The 17,668-nt window shown below is 38.6% G+C and overlaps 4 protein-coding genes across 4 annotated transcripts; 1 reads left to right on the forward strand and 3 right to left on the reverse strand.

Moving 5' to 3' along the window:
* LOC18606349 (primary amine oxidase) lies at window positions 1,259–4,602 on the reverse strand. Its single transcript, XM_018118033.1, has 4 exons — window positions 2,944–4,602; window positions 2,569–2,682; window positions 1,788–2,335; window positions 1,259–1,679 (listed from the first exon to the last, which is right to left on the reverse strand). Exons 1-4 carry the CDS (start codon window positions 4,273–4,275, stop codon window positions 1,469–1,471), a joined length of 2,205 nt encoding a protein of 734 aa, XP_017973522.1. The 5' UTR covers window positions 4,276–4,602; the 3' UTR covers window positions 1,259–1,468.
* LOC18606350 (primary amine oxidase) lies at window positions 5,545–9,015 on the reverse strand. Its single transcript, XM_018116870.1, is given in 6 exon segments — window positions 5,545–5,984; window positions 6,067–6,164; window positions 6,298–6,747; window positions 6,863–6,976; window positions 7,435–8,277; window positions 8,279–9,015. Coding segments are annotated over 6 exon segments (2,274 nt in total). The 5' UTR covers window positions 8,837–9,015; the 3' UTR covers window positions 5,545–5,773.
* LOC18606351 (UDP-glucuronate 4-epimerase 5) lies at window positions 11,816–13,777 on the forward strand. Its single transcript, XM_007039909.2, has one exon. The coding sequence runs from the start codon at window positions 12,057–12,059 to the stop codon at window positions 13,350–13,352; it is 1,296 nt and encodes a 431-aa protein (XP_007039971.2). The 5' UTR covers window positions 11,816–12,056; the 3' UTR covers window positions 13,353–13,777.
* On the reverse strand, window positions 15,098–16,942 carry LOC18606352. The gene has a single exon (XM_007039910.2). The coding sequence runs from the start codon at window positions 16,770–16,772 to the stop codon at window positions 15,624–15,626; it is 1,149 nt and encodes a 382-aa protein (XP_007039972.2). The 5' UTR covers window positions 16,773–16,942; the 3' UTR covers window positions 15,098–15,623.

Here is a 17,668-nt window from a genome sequence, read left to right on the forward strand (position 1 = left end):
AAGAAAAGATCAAAACGACGCAAAGCAGACGCGTCTTGCAACCAAAAAAAAAATGAAACGACACAGACAGCCACCATATAACAACTAACCAAATACAAAGCTTATTTAAATGACCTTCCTAGCTTGCGCTTTATACTAACTAAATTGTTAAGGTAAAAATGAGACCGTATTGCCTCCAAAGCTAAGTCTTCAATCTTCAAACGGTCATTAACTCCTGCCAAACCATTTCTAAGCCTTTCATCCAGACTTCAATTACCTTTTTCAACAGGACTTCATCTACATAATCTTGAATAATAATTAAACTATAAATTTATAGATAAAAAATTATTTTTATGTTATTATAAATAATAAAATATCATACATAAATGTTTTAAATTATCATTTCCAAATAATGACAAATTGACTAATAGGATTCACACAAAAAAATACGCTGCGGTAAAAACTTTCGATTACTATGTCAGATACTATACCAGCGTCTTCCATTTGTATCAAACATGGAAATTTGCAAAGGGCTTCCGCCAGCAGGGAAAAAGTCAGTGTATGTCCTGGCAACAGTGTCTGGGCAACGACTTCAGAAAATTTTTTGATTATCGAACCTAGCTAGAGTGACATCCATAGGATAATTATGAAGAGATTGGCAAATGAAATGATGTACTAATTTATAATTCAGGACCGTACTATGAATAGGATGACAGCTTGTAAAAATGGATTGCGTGCACGGGAATCTTGCTTGGAGCAAAAAATAAAACCTGTCCCAGAAAGAGACCAAGAAAAAGGCCCTTTCTTTCCCTGTTTTCAGCACTCTGAGTTTTATCATTTACCCTCCCTGTACGGGATGGGTTGGGCCTTCAAAACAGGAAATGATTGAGTGTTCATTATAAATTTCGATTTTGGTTTTGATGATTGCCCCTTTAACTAATTCAAGCATGCCAAAACAATTGGTTATCAAGAGTTTGCGTATGTTCTGTGGTTTTTTAATGCTACCTGACATCAGGTCATTTATGGAATGACTCGATAAGCAATGAGTAGTATTTCCAATTTCCATACTTGCTGATGCTCTCATGCTCTCACATTGCTGAATTTCTCTAATTATCTTGAGATGTAGCCGTATAATATTTTTAGCCTGAATAGCCGATTAGATTAGTAAAGCAGCATCTTATTACTAGTTATTTCTTTATTTACGCAACTTGTCCAAAAAAGATCCCAACCATATGGCATGATAACCCAGCAGTGAAAAATTATTGTGACAGTTTCAACCTTTTTTAAACTTATTGGATCCTTTAAACGTGGCCACTGTTAAAAGCCCATCGTAATGATGTTTCTTTAAAGTGATTAAGACAAAGTAAACTCTAATTAATCTTGACAAGGAAATAGAACCAGTTCCTGGATAATTACTATTTACACCTCTGACCATTCAGAAACTTAGATTTGCTTTGTAGGTCCTAGACCTGGTTCTCAAACTAGCGTTTCATGCTGAACCAGCAGGCTTGCAAACAGGTAAATCCTTTTCAAAATTGGGTGGAATCCGAAGAATTGGGTTGCTCTCGAAGAAATTAACTGGCTTCAAATCAAAGCTTGAGGACACAGTTGGCATAATAGGAAAGTCCTCTTGGCATGGTATGTGATGGAAGCCTAGAGTATACCACAGCACAATATCCTTGTTCTCAATTGATCGGTCCCTGCAAAAATCAATCACATTGGAAATGGAAATGGACATTAGCTACGGAATAATCAATTTGAACAGGGAAAATAGATGTTAACCAAAATCAACACTCTTCGTTTTTTACCTATCAGACCAAACTGCAAGAGTGTCTTCACCCTGGCTCTGGTAAACAAATAATCCACCTGCCCATTGCTCGCTTTTGTTATATGGAGTGACCCATATCTGGTTATTTGTGAATGCACCTCTTCTCTGTGGTGGATCTTCATGATCCAGCAAGCTAGCGGCGGTACCGCCAGGAACTACCTTATATCCAACCGGGTTCCCAACCCTTGTCTTCTTAGTTGGATTGATCACATGGAACTCAGATGGGTCATATAGTTTAAGCTGAACTTGTGCATCTTTCTCTGTTTTAGCCACATTTCTGACAGCTTTCAAATAGCTTTTTCTTGGTGACTCTCCTGGAGAGGTATCTTGCTTCTTGATATTTACTTTAACAAAGGAATTATCGGAGCCATCTATGTCCATATCCAAGTAGAATGTGATGTAATGATCATGGATAACGCCAATAACGTTTTCAGACAAAAGCGTGCCAAAGAGATGTTCTTGCCCTTCCACTTGTTTCATGTTTTCATAGGTGGTACCTTTCACCATCAGAATGCCGCTAAGTCCAACCTGTTGTCATCAGTAATTTTGAAATTAGAACAGCGTAATATGCTAGCCAGGAAACTCCAAACAAACGCCAAATTTCAATGAGATATATCTTCATCAGACATACTCAAGCCACAGTTGACTAAAAATATCAATGATTTTTCTTCCTCAAAAGATGTGGACAAAGAAGATAACGATTGATGACCCCGATGCGCTACGTTGAAAAAGAAGCTTTTGAGAACGAAGAGTTCACTGACCTTAATCCTGATTAGCCCGTCTGTTTGGAACTCCCAATCAAGAATATAGTCATAGTTAGCCACTGATGCAGCCATTCTGACCACTAACGTCACCTTTGGCCTCACTTCCTTAATCTGCCAAAATAAAGTAGAGCAGATGGGTGAATTGCAATATTACCAACACCGTAACAGGCTCAACACGGCTAATAGTACTAGAGGGATAGGATACATGTTTTGCTTTTATACGAACAAACAAAAAACATTCAAGATTTTGAACAATGAATAAACCATCAATAGGCAAAATTTTCAACACATGGACAATATCTAAGACTGTTAGTAGTATTAAAAAAATCTAAGCACCCCATGCAACAATCAGTAGGACTCCAATATTCTTACCTCCATACCCGTGATTGGACTCTCCGAATGCCGCCACCCTATATCACCGGTGTAGCTCTCAAACACGCAGATCATGTTTGATCGGACATAAGGTACACCATCACCGGCGGCAAACACACCATCCATATAATATGCATTTCTTGGACAATCATTAAGGGGGTCAAGTGGCATAGCCTGCAACCCGAACCCGTATTCACCCGCATCCATATAAGTCTTAAAATACCATGCATCGGTGGGGTCCATGTAAGGCACAAACAATTCAGACGTAAACCCTTTGTACATCACATCCCTCATCACCCCACTATCCGGGTCCCAGACCTTAGCTCCGGAAACCACCACACCAGCTCTGGGGTCGGCTTTTAAATGGAATTCCCAATTTGCCCATTTCACCAAATGTTCATCTTCAATGACAAAACTCGGACCCTTCGGCTGTTCAATGGATATGGGGTTTATCAAGTTGAGTTCCTGCTGCATCTTCTGCTCCGAGTAACGATAATCCGTGTTCGTGGCTTTTGGAACCGGGATGGCCCGACCCGTATCCGATATCTCCACCACTTCTTTTGTGTCCAAATCGAGTAAAACAGTTAACCCTTCGATTGGTCTCATGTAAAAGTTTGCAGTGTCTTTCATGGAGTAGCACTGTACCTTAATTAACCTCCTGTTCTCCTCGTTTTCCCCGAACCACCCCAACGAAATCGGCAGGCACGCCACGTCATCAAGATTAACACCTCGTTCGATGATCGTACGGTTGAACTTGGGGTTCGAAAGTGGAGCCCAGGTAGCGGATGTCATGTCCTCCATCGTCATCATCGGGTAACCGGTCGGAGGAGCCGTGTTGAGAACGTTGACTTCGTTGGTTTCCAAGTTGACCGTCAGCACGTGTGACTCGCCATTGGCACGTGCGATGACGGAGGCTATTCTTGGGAAGAGCGGTTGGCCTTTTGTCCATTGCAAGACGAGGTCTTTGTCTGGTTCTTCTAAGACGACGGAATGGAGCGCGTAGTTTTTGGAGGATTTGAAGAGCGGGTGGGAAGAAAGGATGGTGCGGACCTTATTGAATTCTTGGATGGTGAGAGGGTCGAGGGGGTGGCGAGGGACGGCTGAGTCATGGAGACGCTTGGTGGTGGCGGTGGCTCGTGGGATTTTGGTGATTGAGGGTTGTTTGGACTGAAATCGGTTCTTGGAGGTACACCAGGGGGAGTTACTGGCGCAGTCGAGGAGGGTGGTGACGTCGGGTGGTGGCGGATAAGGAAGGTGAGTCCAGGTGAAGAGGAGGAGGAAAGCTATGGCGAAGAAGAAAAAGAGGAAACGAAAGAATGGCTTTGATTCCATGGTTGTGTCTTTTGTAACTGAAGGAGCGAAGAGTGTGGAGATAGCTGATAAGCCTGCTGGGCAAGAAGTTTACAAATTATATATAGAAACAAGAACTGCTTAAGTGACAAGTTGGCAATACGGTGCACCAACCGATGCATGTGGCTATACCTTTTTGGAGTTTTGAATATTTTTGTGCGTCGGAAATGAAAATTACTCTCTTTCTTTTCTCACCAATGCTGTAGTGGTTAGACCCATTTCAATTTGGGACATAATTTCCCTGCGTTTATTACTTTATTTGATTCTTTTTTCCTAGATTGGCAACTGAAATTTGGTTTAGATCTTTTGGCCTATTAATAAAATAACCAAATTACTATGTCAAGGATGATTTTCAGATTGTTGTCTTGCTTCATTGGTTATTATATAGGAAACAAATCCCTTTTTTGGTGAAAAATTTAGGAGCACGATTAAGATCAGTATATAATGATAAATAACAGGTAGTGGCCAATATCAACACTTGATTCTCATTTTCCTTGAACAGCACCTTTATACATGATTACTACTTTGCTCATTACTAAAAAGATAGCAGAGTTGGTGAGGACTTCATTTCATTCTACTCATATCATGTTGATAATTATTACAATCATCTTGGCTGAGTTCTCATTTTATTCTTCAAAATAACACTCTGTTAATTACTCTGATTTTGTAAAGTTTAATTCAGTACACAGAAGTTGGGACTTCGAACATTTTTGTAGAGATTAAAGTTTAACAATCAGTATTAAGTTATTGCCACTTTACTATCACTAATTAATTTACTAATTACTACTAGAATCTTGTTATGACATTGGTAATTAATTATTGCTAGATCTGAATTACAGGAATCTGACTGCCTTCAAAAATCAAGAGACTGGTACAGATTAATTGCAAGTGGGATCCTTGTTCAGACTCTTACGTGCAATTACGTGCCAATAAGCCCATGAGAAGTGGCAGATGCAGAGTCTTATATCAATGCTGACAAAAAAATGCCTAGAAGCACTTGCTAAAAAATTTTTTTAAAAAAAAGCCCAAAATGCAATTTGTAAACTAATATTCTCTACTACTTTTCTTTTGTTGTTTTAATGACAACTTGGTTTGTTTTAAGAAACTTTTTTTAACTTATAAAAGTACGGAAAGAACACTACCTCTCTGATATATATTAGTATTATTATTTTATTATGGCAGCCCGGTTTTGAAGATATAACATACATTTGATTTTGATACTATAATGTTATCTTTATTTGTTGGATAATGTAAAGCAAGTACGTATATACCTTTTTATTCTTAGTTAAGGTCCGTTTTGTGGGTCACTCGGGTAAGTGAAAGTTGCTTGGAAACCGTCCGAGTTAACTTCAAGTAGGAGGGTAAGTCAAGATGTCACTTCCAAGTCGTAACATCAATTAGATATAGCGATCAATTACAAGTGTATTAGCCTGCGGGATTCTCTGGGATGATATGGTATTGAGGGAAAGGCAATCAAGATTCAAGAGAAAGCACCTGGCCGGCAGACAATTAAGTCTTTCTCAAAGGCTGGGGCAGCTCGAAGAATTGGATTGCTTTCGAAGAAATTGACAGGCTTGAGCTCAAAGCCTGATGTCACTGTTGGCATTACAGGGAAATCTTCTTGGCATGGAATGTGATGGAATCCCATGGTGTACCATAACACAATATCCTTACTTTCAATAGGACGATTCCTGTTTTCGAAGATAACAAAGCATAAAATCAATGGTAGAACCGATGCAGTAAAAGATTTTGTTAATTTTTCGAGTTTTATACCTTTCAGACCACACAGCAAGAGTGTCCTCTCCCCTGCTCTGATACACTAGAAGCCCACCAGCCCATTGTTCACTCTTATTGAAGGGGGTCACCCATATCTGTTGAGTGAAATAGCATAAAAAATTGCAGAAGTTTGAATTAAATCTTCCAATCCATGATTAATTAAATCACCAAATCAGTACTTTAAGGCCTCAAAAAGATACAGGTAGCACGGGGCAGAAATATATTTACCTGGTTGTTCGTGAACGCACTTCTGAGTTGTGGAGGATCGTCACCATCAAGCAAACTAGCTGCAGTTCCTCCAGGAACAAGTTTGTATCCGGTTGGATTTCCCAGCCTAGACCTCCTGGAAGGATTGATCATGTGAAATTCTGATGGATCATACAACTTAAGCTTAATTTGTGCATCTTTTTCTGTCTTCGCTGTTTTTCTCTCAACTTTCAAGTAGCTCTTCCTAGGGGATTTTCCGGGTAAACTCTCTTCCTTCACGAGATTAACATTCACAAACGAATTATTAGGCCCATCAATATCCATGTCCAGGTGGAAGGTAATGAAGTGATCGTGAACTACTCCAATAACATTCTCCGAAATAAGAGGACCGGACATGTCACCTTGATTAGGCACCTGATATACATTCTGATGAGGACTTCCTTTCACCATCAGCATTCCCGAGAGTCCAACCTGTTATTATAAATTAAATCATATGACTTAAATCAGTAACTTTAGAATCCGTCGACTAGAATTCCAACACTATTACTCAGGGAGGAGTAGAATAAAAGTAGCATAAAAGAATGACCTTAATCCTTATCAGACCATCTGTTTGAAACTCCCAATCGAAGATGTAATCGTAATTTCCCACTGATGCTGCCATACGAGCGACAAGGGTTACTTTTGGTCTCGCCTCCCTAATCTAGTTCAAAGACAGATTAAGGAAATTAACTTATGTAAGTGCAATAATTGAACGAGATGCAAATGAAGATAAGTAGCGAGTAAAAATGACTTAAATGAAGACCTAATACGTACAAGAAGCCAAGTGCTATTTGTTTTCGTTCTATAAGCAAAATAAAATGAAAAATACAGACTGAAGAATGACAGCGATTCCTTGTACTTTTATCTTTCTTTTGAATTTCCTAAGAGATTGATGCCAAATGGTAGGCAGAGTATGTACTGTCATCGGAGTAATTTTTGCACTTATGAAAGCTACCTGAGGAGACAAGAAAACAAAACAGTGACACCATATAATACTAATTTTCATTTTAATAGCGGCTAAGGTAAGAGAAATAAAATAGATATACAGAACCACCCATCTTTAAATCTATTATTATTCTTTTTGTTATTGCCATTGTTGCTATTGTTGAAGTCACATACCTGAAAACCGAAAACTTGGGTTTCAGAATGCCGCCAACTGATGTCGCCGGCATGCCTCTCAAAGAGGCATATCATGCTCGGCTGAACAAATGGCATGCCGTCCGAGGCCGCAAAAACCCCATCCATGTAGTAAGAGTACCTCGGACAATCGTTTAGTGGCACGAGTGAAAGGGCTGTTGTCCCTAACCCAAACTCCCTAGCGTCCATATACGACTTAAAATACCAAGACTCGTCAAGGTCCATGTACGGCACGAACAATTCTGAAGAGAACCCTTTGTACATCACATTCCTGAGCTCACCCGTCTCCGAGTCCCGCACCATGGCTGGCGAAATCACCAAACCAGCTCGTTGGTCAGCCTTGAGGTGGAACACCCAGTTGGCCCACTTAACCGGATGCCCATCTTCAATTCTAAAGCTTGGCCCTTTGGGCTGTTCTATGGAAATTGGGTTTAGTGGCTCCATTTCTGGTAGCTTCTCTTGAGCCGCATACCGGTAATCAGTGTCGGTACTTTTCGGAACAGGGATACGTCGGCCTGCATCATATATTTTCACCACCTCCATTTTGTCCAGGTCCACTGTCACCGTGAGCCCTTCAATGGGCCTCATGTAGAAGTTGGACGTGCCTTCACCAGAGTAGCACTGGACCCTTATGACCCTTTTGCCATCTTCTTTAGGCCCAAACCAGCCGGCTGAAGGCGTCAAGCACACCAAATTCGATAAAGAGATCCCTCGGGCGGTCATGGATTTGTTAAATTCTGCACTAGAAAACGGCACTTTGGACGCACCCAAAATATCGTTCATGGATAGCATAGGATACCCTGAGGTTGGATTTGATGGCATGGCTAGTGACACGGCTAGAATCCAAGTCCACTGAAAGCACGTGGGATTGGCCATTTAACAGAGCCAGAACAGCTGCTTTTCTTGGTGGAAGTGGGTCACCTTTTCTCCACCCGATAACCTGCAGCTTATCTGGTTCATCAAGCAGTAAGGTGTTAATAGTAGGGAAGGTAGATGAAAAGGGCTCATAGGACGAGAGGATGGTCCGGACCCTGTTGATTTCCTGTATAGTAAGAGGGTCTAGTGGGTGTCGAGGGCTCTCGGCTGAGTGGTCTGTCGATTCTTGAACTTGGGTATGTAACGCTGAACCCGCCTTGGAGTTGGAGAAAATTCGGTTCTTAGAGGTGCACCATGGGGCATGCAGAGAGCAATCAGGCAGTTCTGGTTTGCGTGGAGGGTACCAAGAACGCACCAGAAAGAATAAGATTAAGCATGAAATGAGACAGAGATGAAGCCATGGGGTTTTCTCCATTATCTCCCTTCCGAGAAGTGAGTATGAGAGAGAGCTTATGGGTTTCGAGTATTGACAATTGAGCTTTCCAAGGGCGTATATATTTATGTCCATCCAACAGAACAAGCCGCCTGATATTTTCCGTCTTGTCTTTGCTATGATGTGAAGTTGAGGTTGGACATATTATATGTATAGCTGTTCTGTTACGCTGTATGCCATGAGTCTCATCACCCCGGACATTAAAACTTTGACAGTGATTGATGGCTAAGGTGAATTAAGTTAATGCAAGTGGGGAAACCCATGAATCTCGTTTTCTCAACTTACTGTAAATATAATCATTTTTCATTAAAGTTTGTACGTTGGTTGATTGAATTATATCGACATTATCGTTAGGGGATACCCTTTTGTTTAGAATATATATGTAAGTGTATCTCTCGTTAACTTTTCTTTTAACGGGGCAGGCTTTTGTTTAGAATACTTAACATTTTGGATACAAGAAATTGCATAAAAGATTGCCTGTTCTAATCTTTATGGTGCTATCTTTTTCTATATTAAGGTTTTTCTGCATGCATTTTTGTACTCTTCTTTTCTTTTTTACTAAATATGTGCATTCTTAACTAATCTGTTGCTAATATTTAATTTTTAAATTGGGTATACTCTTTACGCAAATTTATACATCAAAGAACATGAAAGTAATTAATAATAATTTTATAAGTATATATTTTCTTTTGAGTAGTGCCTAATGAAAAGTTTAGCATTTTCTCTTGAATAAATACATATAGTTTAGGCCAACTTCAGCCCATCGAAGAAGCCTTAAGAATTTACAACTTAGCACTATATGTTGAGCTCTTATAATTAATTTTTTTGTTAACTTTTAATTAAATTAAAAAATAGTGTTAAAATTGTACTCATTCAAAAATTAATGATCAATTTGATTTATTATCTTGAATAGAATCATAAAAATGAATCATATTCCAAATAACTTGTGTTGGAGTGAATATGGGTCGTGGGAGGAGTAAATTTATGCATGGATTTCAGCAAGTGGTCGCACGTATTCATTTACTGGCCTGACCATTGATCATGATCTGCTTCATTTACTGTGCAACTTCACTGTATTATTAATTTCCAGACTTTAAATTTCGTGCACATATTACATATTTTATGATCTTGATGGAGCAGTTGAATCTAGCTGCTTGTCTGCTCACACCAGCTTTGTGAGTGAGCATGGAAAGGTAGGTATCTGATGTAAATTGCTAAGCGTTCATCATTTGGTCCAATCAAATGTAGCTTTCGACACTTGAAGCAATTGCACTTCCCATTTTTCCTTTGAATTTTGAATGATACAATTCATGTTTTAACAGTTGAAGATTTCTCTGACAAAAATAGCATCTGAATGAGTCTACTTGTTTACTTGAATTCAGAAATTAAAATGATGGTGTGGTAGCATTTCTGCTAACAAAATCAAACTAAGAAAGATAAATGATAGGCAATGAAGCTATAATTCAGCCTCCATATGGAAATTCCAGACACACTCTTCAACCAACTTAATTACGACAAGAAAAAGAAAAAGGGAATGAGCAATGTTGTGCAGACAAGGAAAGGCTAAAACCTAATAAACAAATACATACAACCCTTTATGTTTCTTCAACTGTAATACTCATGATGAGGCTTGAATGAGTTTGGTGGTTCTCTGTGATTAACAACTCTCAAATTTGAGACATCCTAACTTAAATTAGAAAACAAGATACCTTATTAGCTTCATTGGGGAAAGCCTTGCCTTCTGTCCAAGTTTCCATTTTACTTTTCAACTGAAATGCGTCAGTTTCCAATCTCCATCTTCTTAACCTTATTCTTTGCGTCATTTGTTCAAAGCCACCCAGGTGAAAGTGAAACAATTTGTCCGATACAACTCAACCCAAATCCGCCAGAACCGGGATAACAATTTGATCCGAAATAACATGTGCTGAAAAGGAAAGTTGTATCAGGTTTAGATGATCATTTATAAAGCTGTACAATGCCAACCGAAATTCTTGAATAGCCAGAGCTGTACAGGCTATAACGTAGTATCACTCTTCCCCAGGAAATCAAATTCTGCAGCGACTCATCGTCACTCCTTTGTAGGTAAAACTACCGATCAAGGTGCCTACTCCCTAGTCCCTACTCCAGGAAGTAGGCAGCCCTATTAAAAACATGTCCAAAAATGAATTTTTTTTTCCTTCTTGTTTTCCAATTTCCAAATCTGAGACTCATTGCCTCTTAATAGATTTTTCTCCCTTAGTCAGGACTCAGGATTTAGTATAAAATATTGGTAATATAAATTCTTAGATGATCCAAGATTATTGATACCACCACGTTCATCATTACAGATTTACAATTCATAATCATTTTATGAATTTGTCTAAACTACACATTATTTTTGGTTTTTCAAGACAGACTCGTCTATTAATTTAATTTAAAAAATAATATACTAAACGAATCGTGTTAATTGTTAACAGCAAGATTACAAAGTTGCATATTCATTGAACAACATTTAATACATGGGATTTGATTTTGATTGCGTGGAAGAAAAAGAAACAGAAAGGTAAAAATTCTTGAAAAGGCTAACTCATTGGAGAGAGAGAATACTTACGCTTACAATATAATTAGGATTAACACTTGTTAGGCATATAGAGACAAAATCTTGAAAGTTATTTTTTTTTCAACTAAGAGATAAGTAATTTTTTTTTAACTTAAAAGGGAATATTTAATTTTATTTTTGTTAAAAAAAAACAATTTTGATCCTTATTTATTATAATGCCACCTATAACAATTTTTTAAAATATTAAATTTTAAAATTTAAAATTTTCAAATCTGAATTTTTAAAATTTAATTTTACATAATATCACGAAAAAATTACAATTAAAATTATTTAATTTGATCTAAAATATTACAAAGTAGAGATTTAAATTTAAAAATGATGAGAATCCTTCAAAAAAATTAAAATTCAACCTGTCCACTAATCCATTCCAAGCCCAAAAAGTAAAAACCCACCGCCTCTCCATCGTTTCTCTCTCCTTTTTATGGTAATTTCCCTCTTAAAACTTTACAAAAATTCCCAGACTTACCCTTTCCCACCATCTTCACTGCCACCAACCAAACCCTTATAAACCCCCCCCAAATTCCCCCCTTTGAAAATGACCACCAGCCGACCACCTTCCCCTAGAACCTCCCCTTCCCCCTTCCTCCTCCACCGCTAACGCCACCGTAACATTGCCATTTGCATCCCCAAATCAGAGTCCTAATCCTAAAAATCCCATCTTCGTTACTCTCTAAAAAAAAAAAAAAGAAAGGACAAATGTCACACCTTGACAACATTCCTTCCACTCCTGGGAAATACAAACCAGACAAATCTTTCCGTTTCCACTCCTCCACCGCTTCCTCTCTTTCAAAGCTAACCCTTTATTCCACCCTTTTCCTTTCCCTCCTCCTTATCCTCCTCCTCCTCCTCTCCACCCCTTCCTCCACCACATCCCCACGCCGCCACCTCTCCACTGGGACCCACCACTCCCCAGTCTCTCTCCCCCACAAACTAATCCACAAATCGGCGCGTCCTCGTTCAACTGCCGGTCACACCGTCCTTGTCACCGGCGCCGCTGGCTTCGTGGGAACCCACGTTTCGCTCGCCCTCAAACGCCGCGGAGACGGCGTCCTTGGCCTCGACAACTTCAACCAGTACTATGATCCGGCCCTAAAAAGGGCACGCCAAAAGTTCCTCGAAAAAGCCGGGATTTTTATCGTCGAAGGCGACATCAATGACAAGGATCTTCTCCAACAACTCTTTGACGCCGTTTTGTTCACTCACGTAATGCACCTAGCAGCCCAGGCAGGTGTTCGTTACGCTATGCAAAATCCAGGGTCTTATATTCATAGCAACATTGCTGGGTTCGTGAAGTTACTGGAGGTTTCGAAATCGGCAAGGCCGCAACCGGCAATTATCTGGGCGTCTTCGAGTTCTGTCTACGGTTTGAATTCTAAGGTACCCTTTTCAGAAAAAGATAGAACTGATCAACCTGCGAGTTTATATGCTGCTACAAAGAAAGCTGGTGAGGAAATTGCCCATACTTATAATCACATTTACGGGCTTTCAATTACTGGATTGCGATTTTTCACGGTTTATGGTCCCTGGGGCCGCCCTGATATGGCATATTTCTTTTTCACTAGAGATATAATGAAAGGTAAAACAATTACTCTATATGAATCGCCAGATAAGGGTAGTGTGGCTAGAGATTTTACTTATATTGATGATGTAGTGAAAGGGTGCTTGGGGGCATTGGATACTGCAAAAAAAAGCACGGGAAGTGGGGGAAAGAAGAGAGGGCCAGCACAATTTAGGATTTTTAATTTGGGGAATACTTCACCGGTACCTGTGAGTAGGCTTGTGAGTATATTGGAGAAGATTTTAAAGGTTAAAGCGAAGAAGAAAGTAGTGCCATTGCCAAGAAATGGGGATGTGGAGTTTACGCATGCCAATATTAGCTTAGCAGTGAGGGAGCTTGGGTATAAGCCTACAACTGATTTGGAGGCAGGGTTGAAGAAGTTTGTGAGGTGGTACCTCGGTTTTTATTTGGGGTCAAAGAAGAGTTCATGGTGAATTTTCTAAATCTTTTTTTAGAAATTCTTCATAATTTTTTTTTCTTTTTACTTGATATTGATTACTTTTATTGTGTTCATGTTGAGGTTTATTGAGCATTCACTTTATTGTATGCTTGATATAATCATCCAAGGAGGGGTAATGTTCCATGGGAACTGTTTTACTTGTCGGGTGGGCATTTTCTCACAAACATTTTGCCCAATTTGTTGTGATGGGAAACTAGCAGCATTGTAATTGTTCTTCCTCATGTTGCTTCCTTGTCTTCTTGGAAGCTTTTTTTAGCAGTTTAAGCACTGTACAGTTCATGACTGATAGTTCAAAAAGATGTTCTGATTGTTGGACCATATTTTGCTCAACCTTACAGCTATTTCAATTAATTAGCAGCTGCTGCAATGTGCTTTTAAATGATATTGTCTATTGAATTCCCTTGGTTTTGCCTGCCCAGTTTTGGTTGGAAGGTCTTGGAGATAGATGATGTTTTAACTTGTTTGCTCCATCTATGTTGTTATTATAATTCCTGTAGCCAGAATTTCATCTGTGTCTATAACATTTACTGGCCTCTTGAACGGGTAATGTTGTCTCTGATCCTGAGCTAGACCAGACACATTTTTGGTATGAAAAAGCACTGCAGAAGCATGTCTCTATGTTTTCTTTGTTTATTTGCAGCTAGGCTTGTCATCGATCTGTTACTGTAACATTTATTTGTCCACAGGATTGGAGAATTTTTGGGTTTTTTTTTTTTTTTTTTCGGTTAGGACACATGCTATTTTTGCTTGCAGAGCTAGACTCCCTTAGAGTCCTCTGGTGATGTTTAAATTTTAGAAAATTTTAAAATACTGAGGGATTGTTAGGAAGATAGTTACTGCTTGACTGTTATGGCATTTTTGTTAGAAACAACTTTGTGAGGGTACTGTTTATCAGCTTGTTGTAGAGATAACATCTTCATGCCTAGGTGGTTTCTCTTTTCTAGTCTCATATTAAAACAATTTTGACAATTAAAATACATAAGTAATTCTTCCCCTTTGTTAAAACAACTTAGTTGTGTACAGGTTATGCTGGTATTCTGAAACAATCTTTGATTTAGATTGATTAACTTGAGGAGTTATACTTGTGCTTTGCCCATGTCTATCCAACTTTTCCCTTTATCCACATCTATACTTGGTTGATTCTTTCTGATTCAATGAAATCCTTTTTTACGATTGTGAATCAGGGGAAGCTGCCATTTAGGGGCTGTGGGGCTGGTGATTATTTCAATAGACCTATTATTTCTTTTAGCCGTAACTCTTAGCATAAAACAAGAATGTATCCGGAAAAAAAAAATGGAGGAATACAGACAATTTATCAGTATGACATGGATCAGCAGGTTACAGTTATTTTCTTTTGATGGTATCCATGGTATTGTTGTGACTTGTCACAACATTGGCAGTTAAGTCTAGTCTCTTTATCTACTTGAAACCAATGCATACAGTGGTTTCATGAACAAAAAAGGGAATTATGTAATCAAAGAACTGGAAACATTGACAGGCCTGATTAAATGGACGAAAAGAATTATGTTAATAGCATTTATGCATTTTTGGTCGTGTAAGAAGTGGAGAAACAGTATTAAGGAGTTTATTTATAGTAGTTGCAAGCATTATCAATGTCATTTTAGCAAAGAAAGGGAACAATAATAGGAGGATTTTTAATAATTATTGCTGATATCTACCACTAGTTGTTCAGGTTTCATCCTCATGTACAGCTGAACAGAACATAAAAATGATTTGCATTTTTGTACTTCAAACCACAGAACATACAGACCACGCCATGCATAGTCAAGTGTTTAAATTTTTACCCCAAGGAGGCAAGATTCATTTCCTAAAGCTGTCGCTATTCTTCACCAAGTTTGGCATCATATTGCAGCAGCCAGTGGCATCCTTTCTTTTATCTGGGTATTGGCAATTGCAAGAACTGAAAAGTAGGCGCTCTACTGCAGAATAAACTTATTGAGGATTCCAGGCAATATTCTTTGTAAAATAAGATCAAATGAGTACATAATAGATAAAGGCCACAAATATAGGAGGCACCAGAGATGTAAGATGTTCACCAAGTTACAAGCTATACAAGGCATATGCTCGAAAGTAGTTATCTGAACCACATTTAAAGGAAAGATGGACCAATGAAAATAGCTCCAGAACCAGAAAGTCAATGACCATATCCGGTTCTTCAGCTCTTTTACTTCTACCAAATATTGAATCCAAGAGAGGATAGTAGATGGTAGTGAACTGTGTTAAATTAGTATCGCCGCTGGGAAGAAGTGATATCAGAATCAGAGTCCAGATCCCACCATGCACCAGCATCTTCCTTGTGCATACAGTCAGCATCGTTTCCATCATCAGTACTATCAAAATCCTGATCCTCACTCTCATCGCCATAACTATATAACTTCCTCTCCACTTCTGGATTATATTTCCACTCCAATCTCTTCAAGATATCACGGTCCTTCCACTTCCCCACAACTGATACTGCCTCCTTCTTAGCCTTTCCCATCAATATTTCCGTCCAAGAAAACCCAGCATCTGCAAGTCTTTTCAATGCCCCATCACTGATATCTCCCACAACAACAGTCTTCAAACACCTTAGTTTCGCCTCCTTCAAAACACCTACAAAATCTGAATCATCCGACACAAGCACCAAACACTCAGCTTTCCTCTTATCCATCACATCCACTATGTGATCCCTCAATGCAACATCCGCGGCTTGTGGCTTATTTGAGACAGTCCCAATCCAAAACCCTGCCCTTTTCAACTCATCAGCCAAACCATACCCAACTTTCGGTGTCAAAACATCCCTGGCCCCATTTCTATACTTCTCCATTTTCATTGAATACTTAGCTACCAATTTCACCCTCCTACTCCCTCTAGCAGACTCTATTTGGTTCAACCTCTTCTGATGTTCACGCTCGTGAATTTGCTTAAAATGATTAATAAGTTTCTCATTAGTGTAAAATCTTCTCCCACAAACTCTACAAAAATATGGCTCAACTGACTTAATCACACCCTTATTCTCTAACTGATTCAACAATTTCCTCTCTTTCCTCTGCTCCCTAACAACTTTTGGTACATAGCTAAAAGCATGATGATTAGCATAGGCTACCATGGACCTAACAACCCCGAATGAAGAAGCTGCCGTTTTCAACTGAACAGCAGCTTCAAAAGGAGGGAATGAATTTGGGGGCTTGTTATCCAAATCCCAGAATATTGCAACCCTATTTTGGGCAGTTTTTGATGCCAAAGTCGATGTCGAAGTCGATGTCGAGTTTAAAGAATCAAAACCCACTTTTTTCTTAAAATGACAATATCTATACAGGGAGTTCCATGGGTTTAGGGCTTTAGTTCTTGTAGACTGAATTGAGTTAAAGATGTTTGGAAACTTGTGAAGCATGGCTGAAAGTTATAGGTGATTATTCGTGCTGATGGACTGTGAATGGAAACATGGAGCAACAGAGAAATGGGTGAAAAAGAGAAAAAAGAAAAAGAATAATTGGAGATTGACTGACCTTTGAAAGTAGAGAGACTAAAGATGGTATCCTCCAAGGCATAGCAGAGAACCAACTAAACAGCTGTAGAATGGAGGCCCCTGGCGGGCAGTTAAAGGGAATATAGAGCGGGTTTTCGGGTGGGTGCCCGGATAACTGGTTTTTAATCGAGTAAAAACAAGTGCGTGGCCCAATTGACGGACCCAATAATTGGTAAATTCAAAGAAGGCCTGCTGTGCCAAAAGCCCAACGAGAGCTCAAAAATCCCCCATCAATAAGCACACACATGTGAGTCTGTTGTAGGTCGGCTCTCATTTATGGTTACTAGTTAATCTGCTTCATACAAAAATATAAAAAAAAATTGCATCTAATTAAATATTAAAGCAAAATGAAATAGTTTTTATTAACAATTTATAGCATTATGCTTAAAAAAACTCTTGAATTATTTAAATCAAACTATTATATTTTTATCTTTAATCAAATAAATCTTATGAGTAATATTAATTGATTGTCATTATTAAAATACTACTTATCATTTTCTATCTATATGTGAAAAATAAAATATCATGTAATCATATCATCGTTCACTAATATGTTGTGTCAATATTATGATGTATAAAATGACAAATTTTGTTTTTTTGTAAATGAACTTTATTAAGATCTAATTAAATGAAAGAAACTAATCCCCGACATATCGTTCATGAGAAAAGATTTGATTTTTACAGGGAGACATCATAAAATCTATACTTCTCGTCTAAATCAAATCCTTTATTAGTCAAGTAGTCCGTTACGGTGTTCCTTT

Source organism: Theobroma cacao, chromosome 3, assembly GCF_000208745.1.
Source record: "Theobroma cacao cultivar B97-61/B2 chromosome 3, Criollo_cocoa_genome_V2, whole genome shotgun sequence".
Classification (NCBI taxonomy): Eukaryota; Viridiplantae; Streptophyta; class Magnoliopsida; order Malvales; family Malvaceae; genus Theobroma; species Theobroma cacao.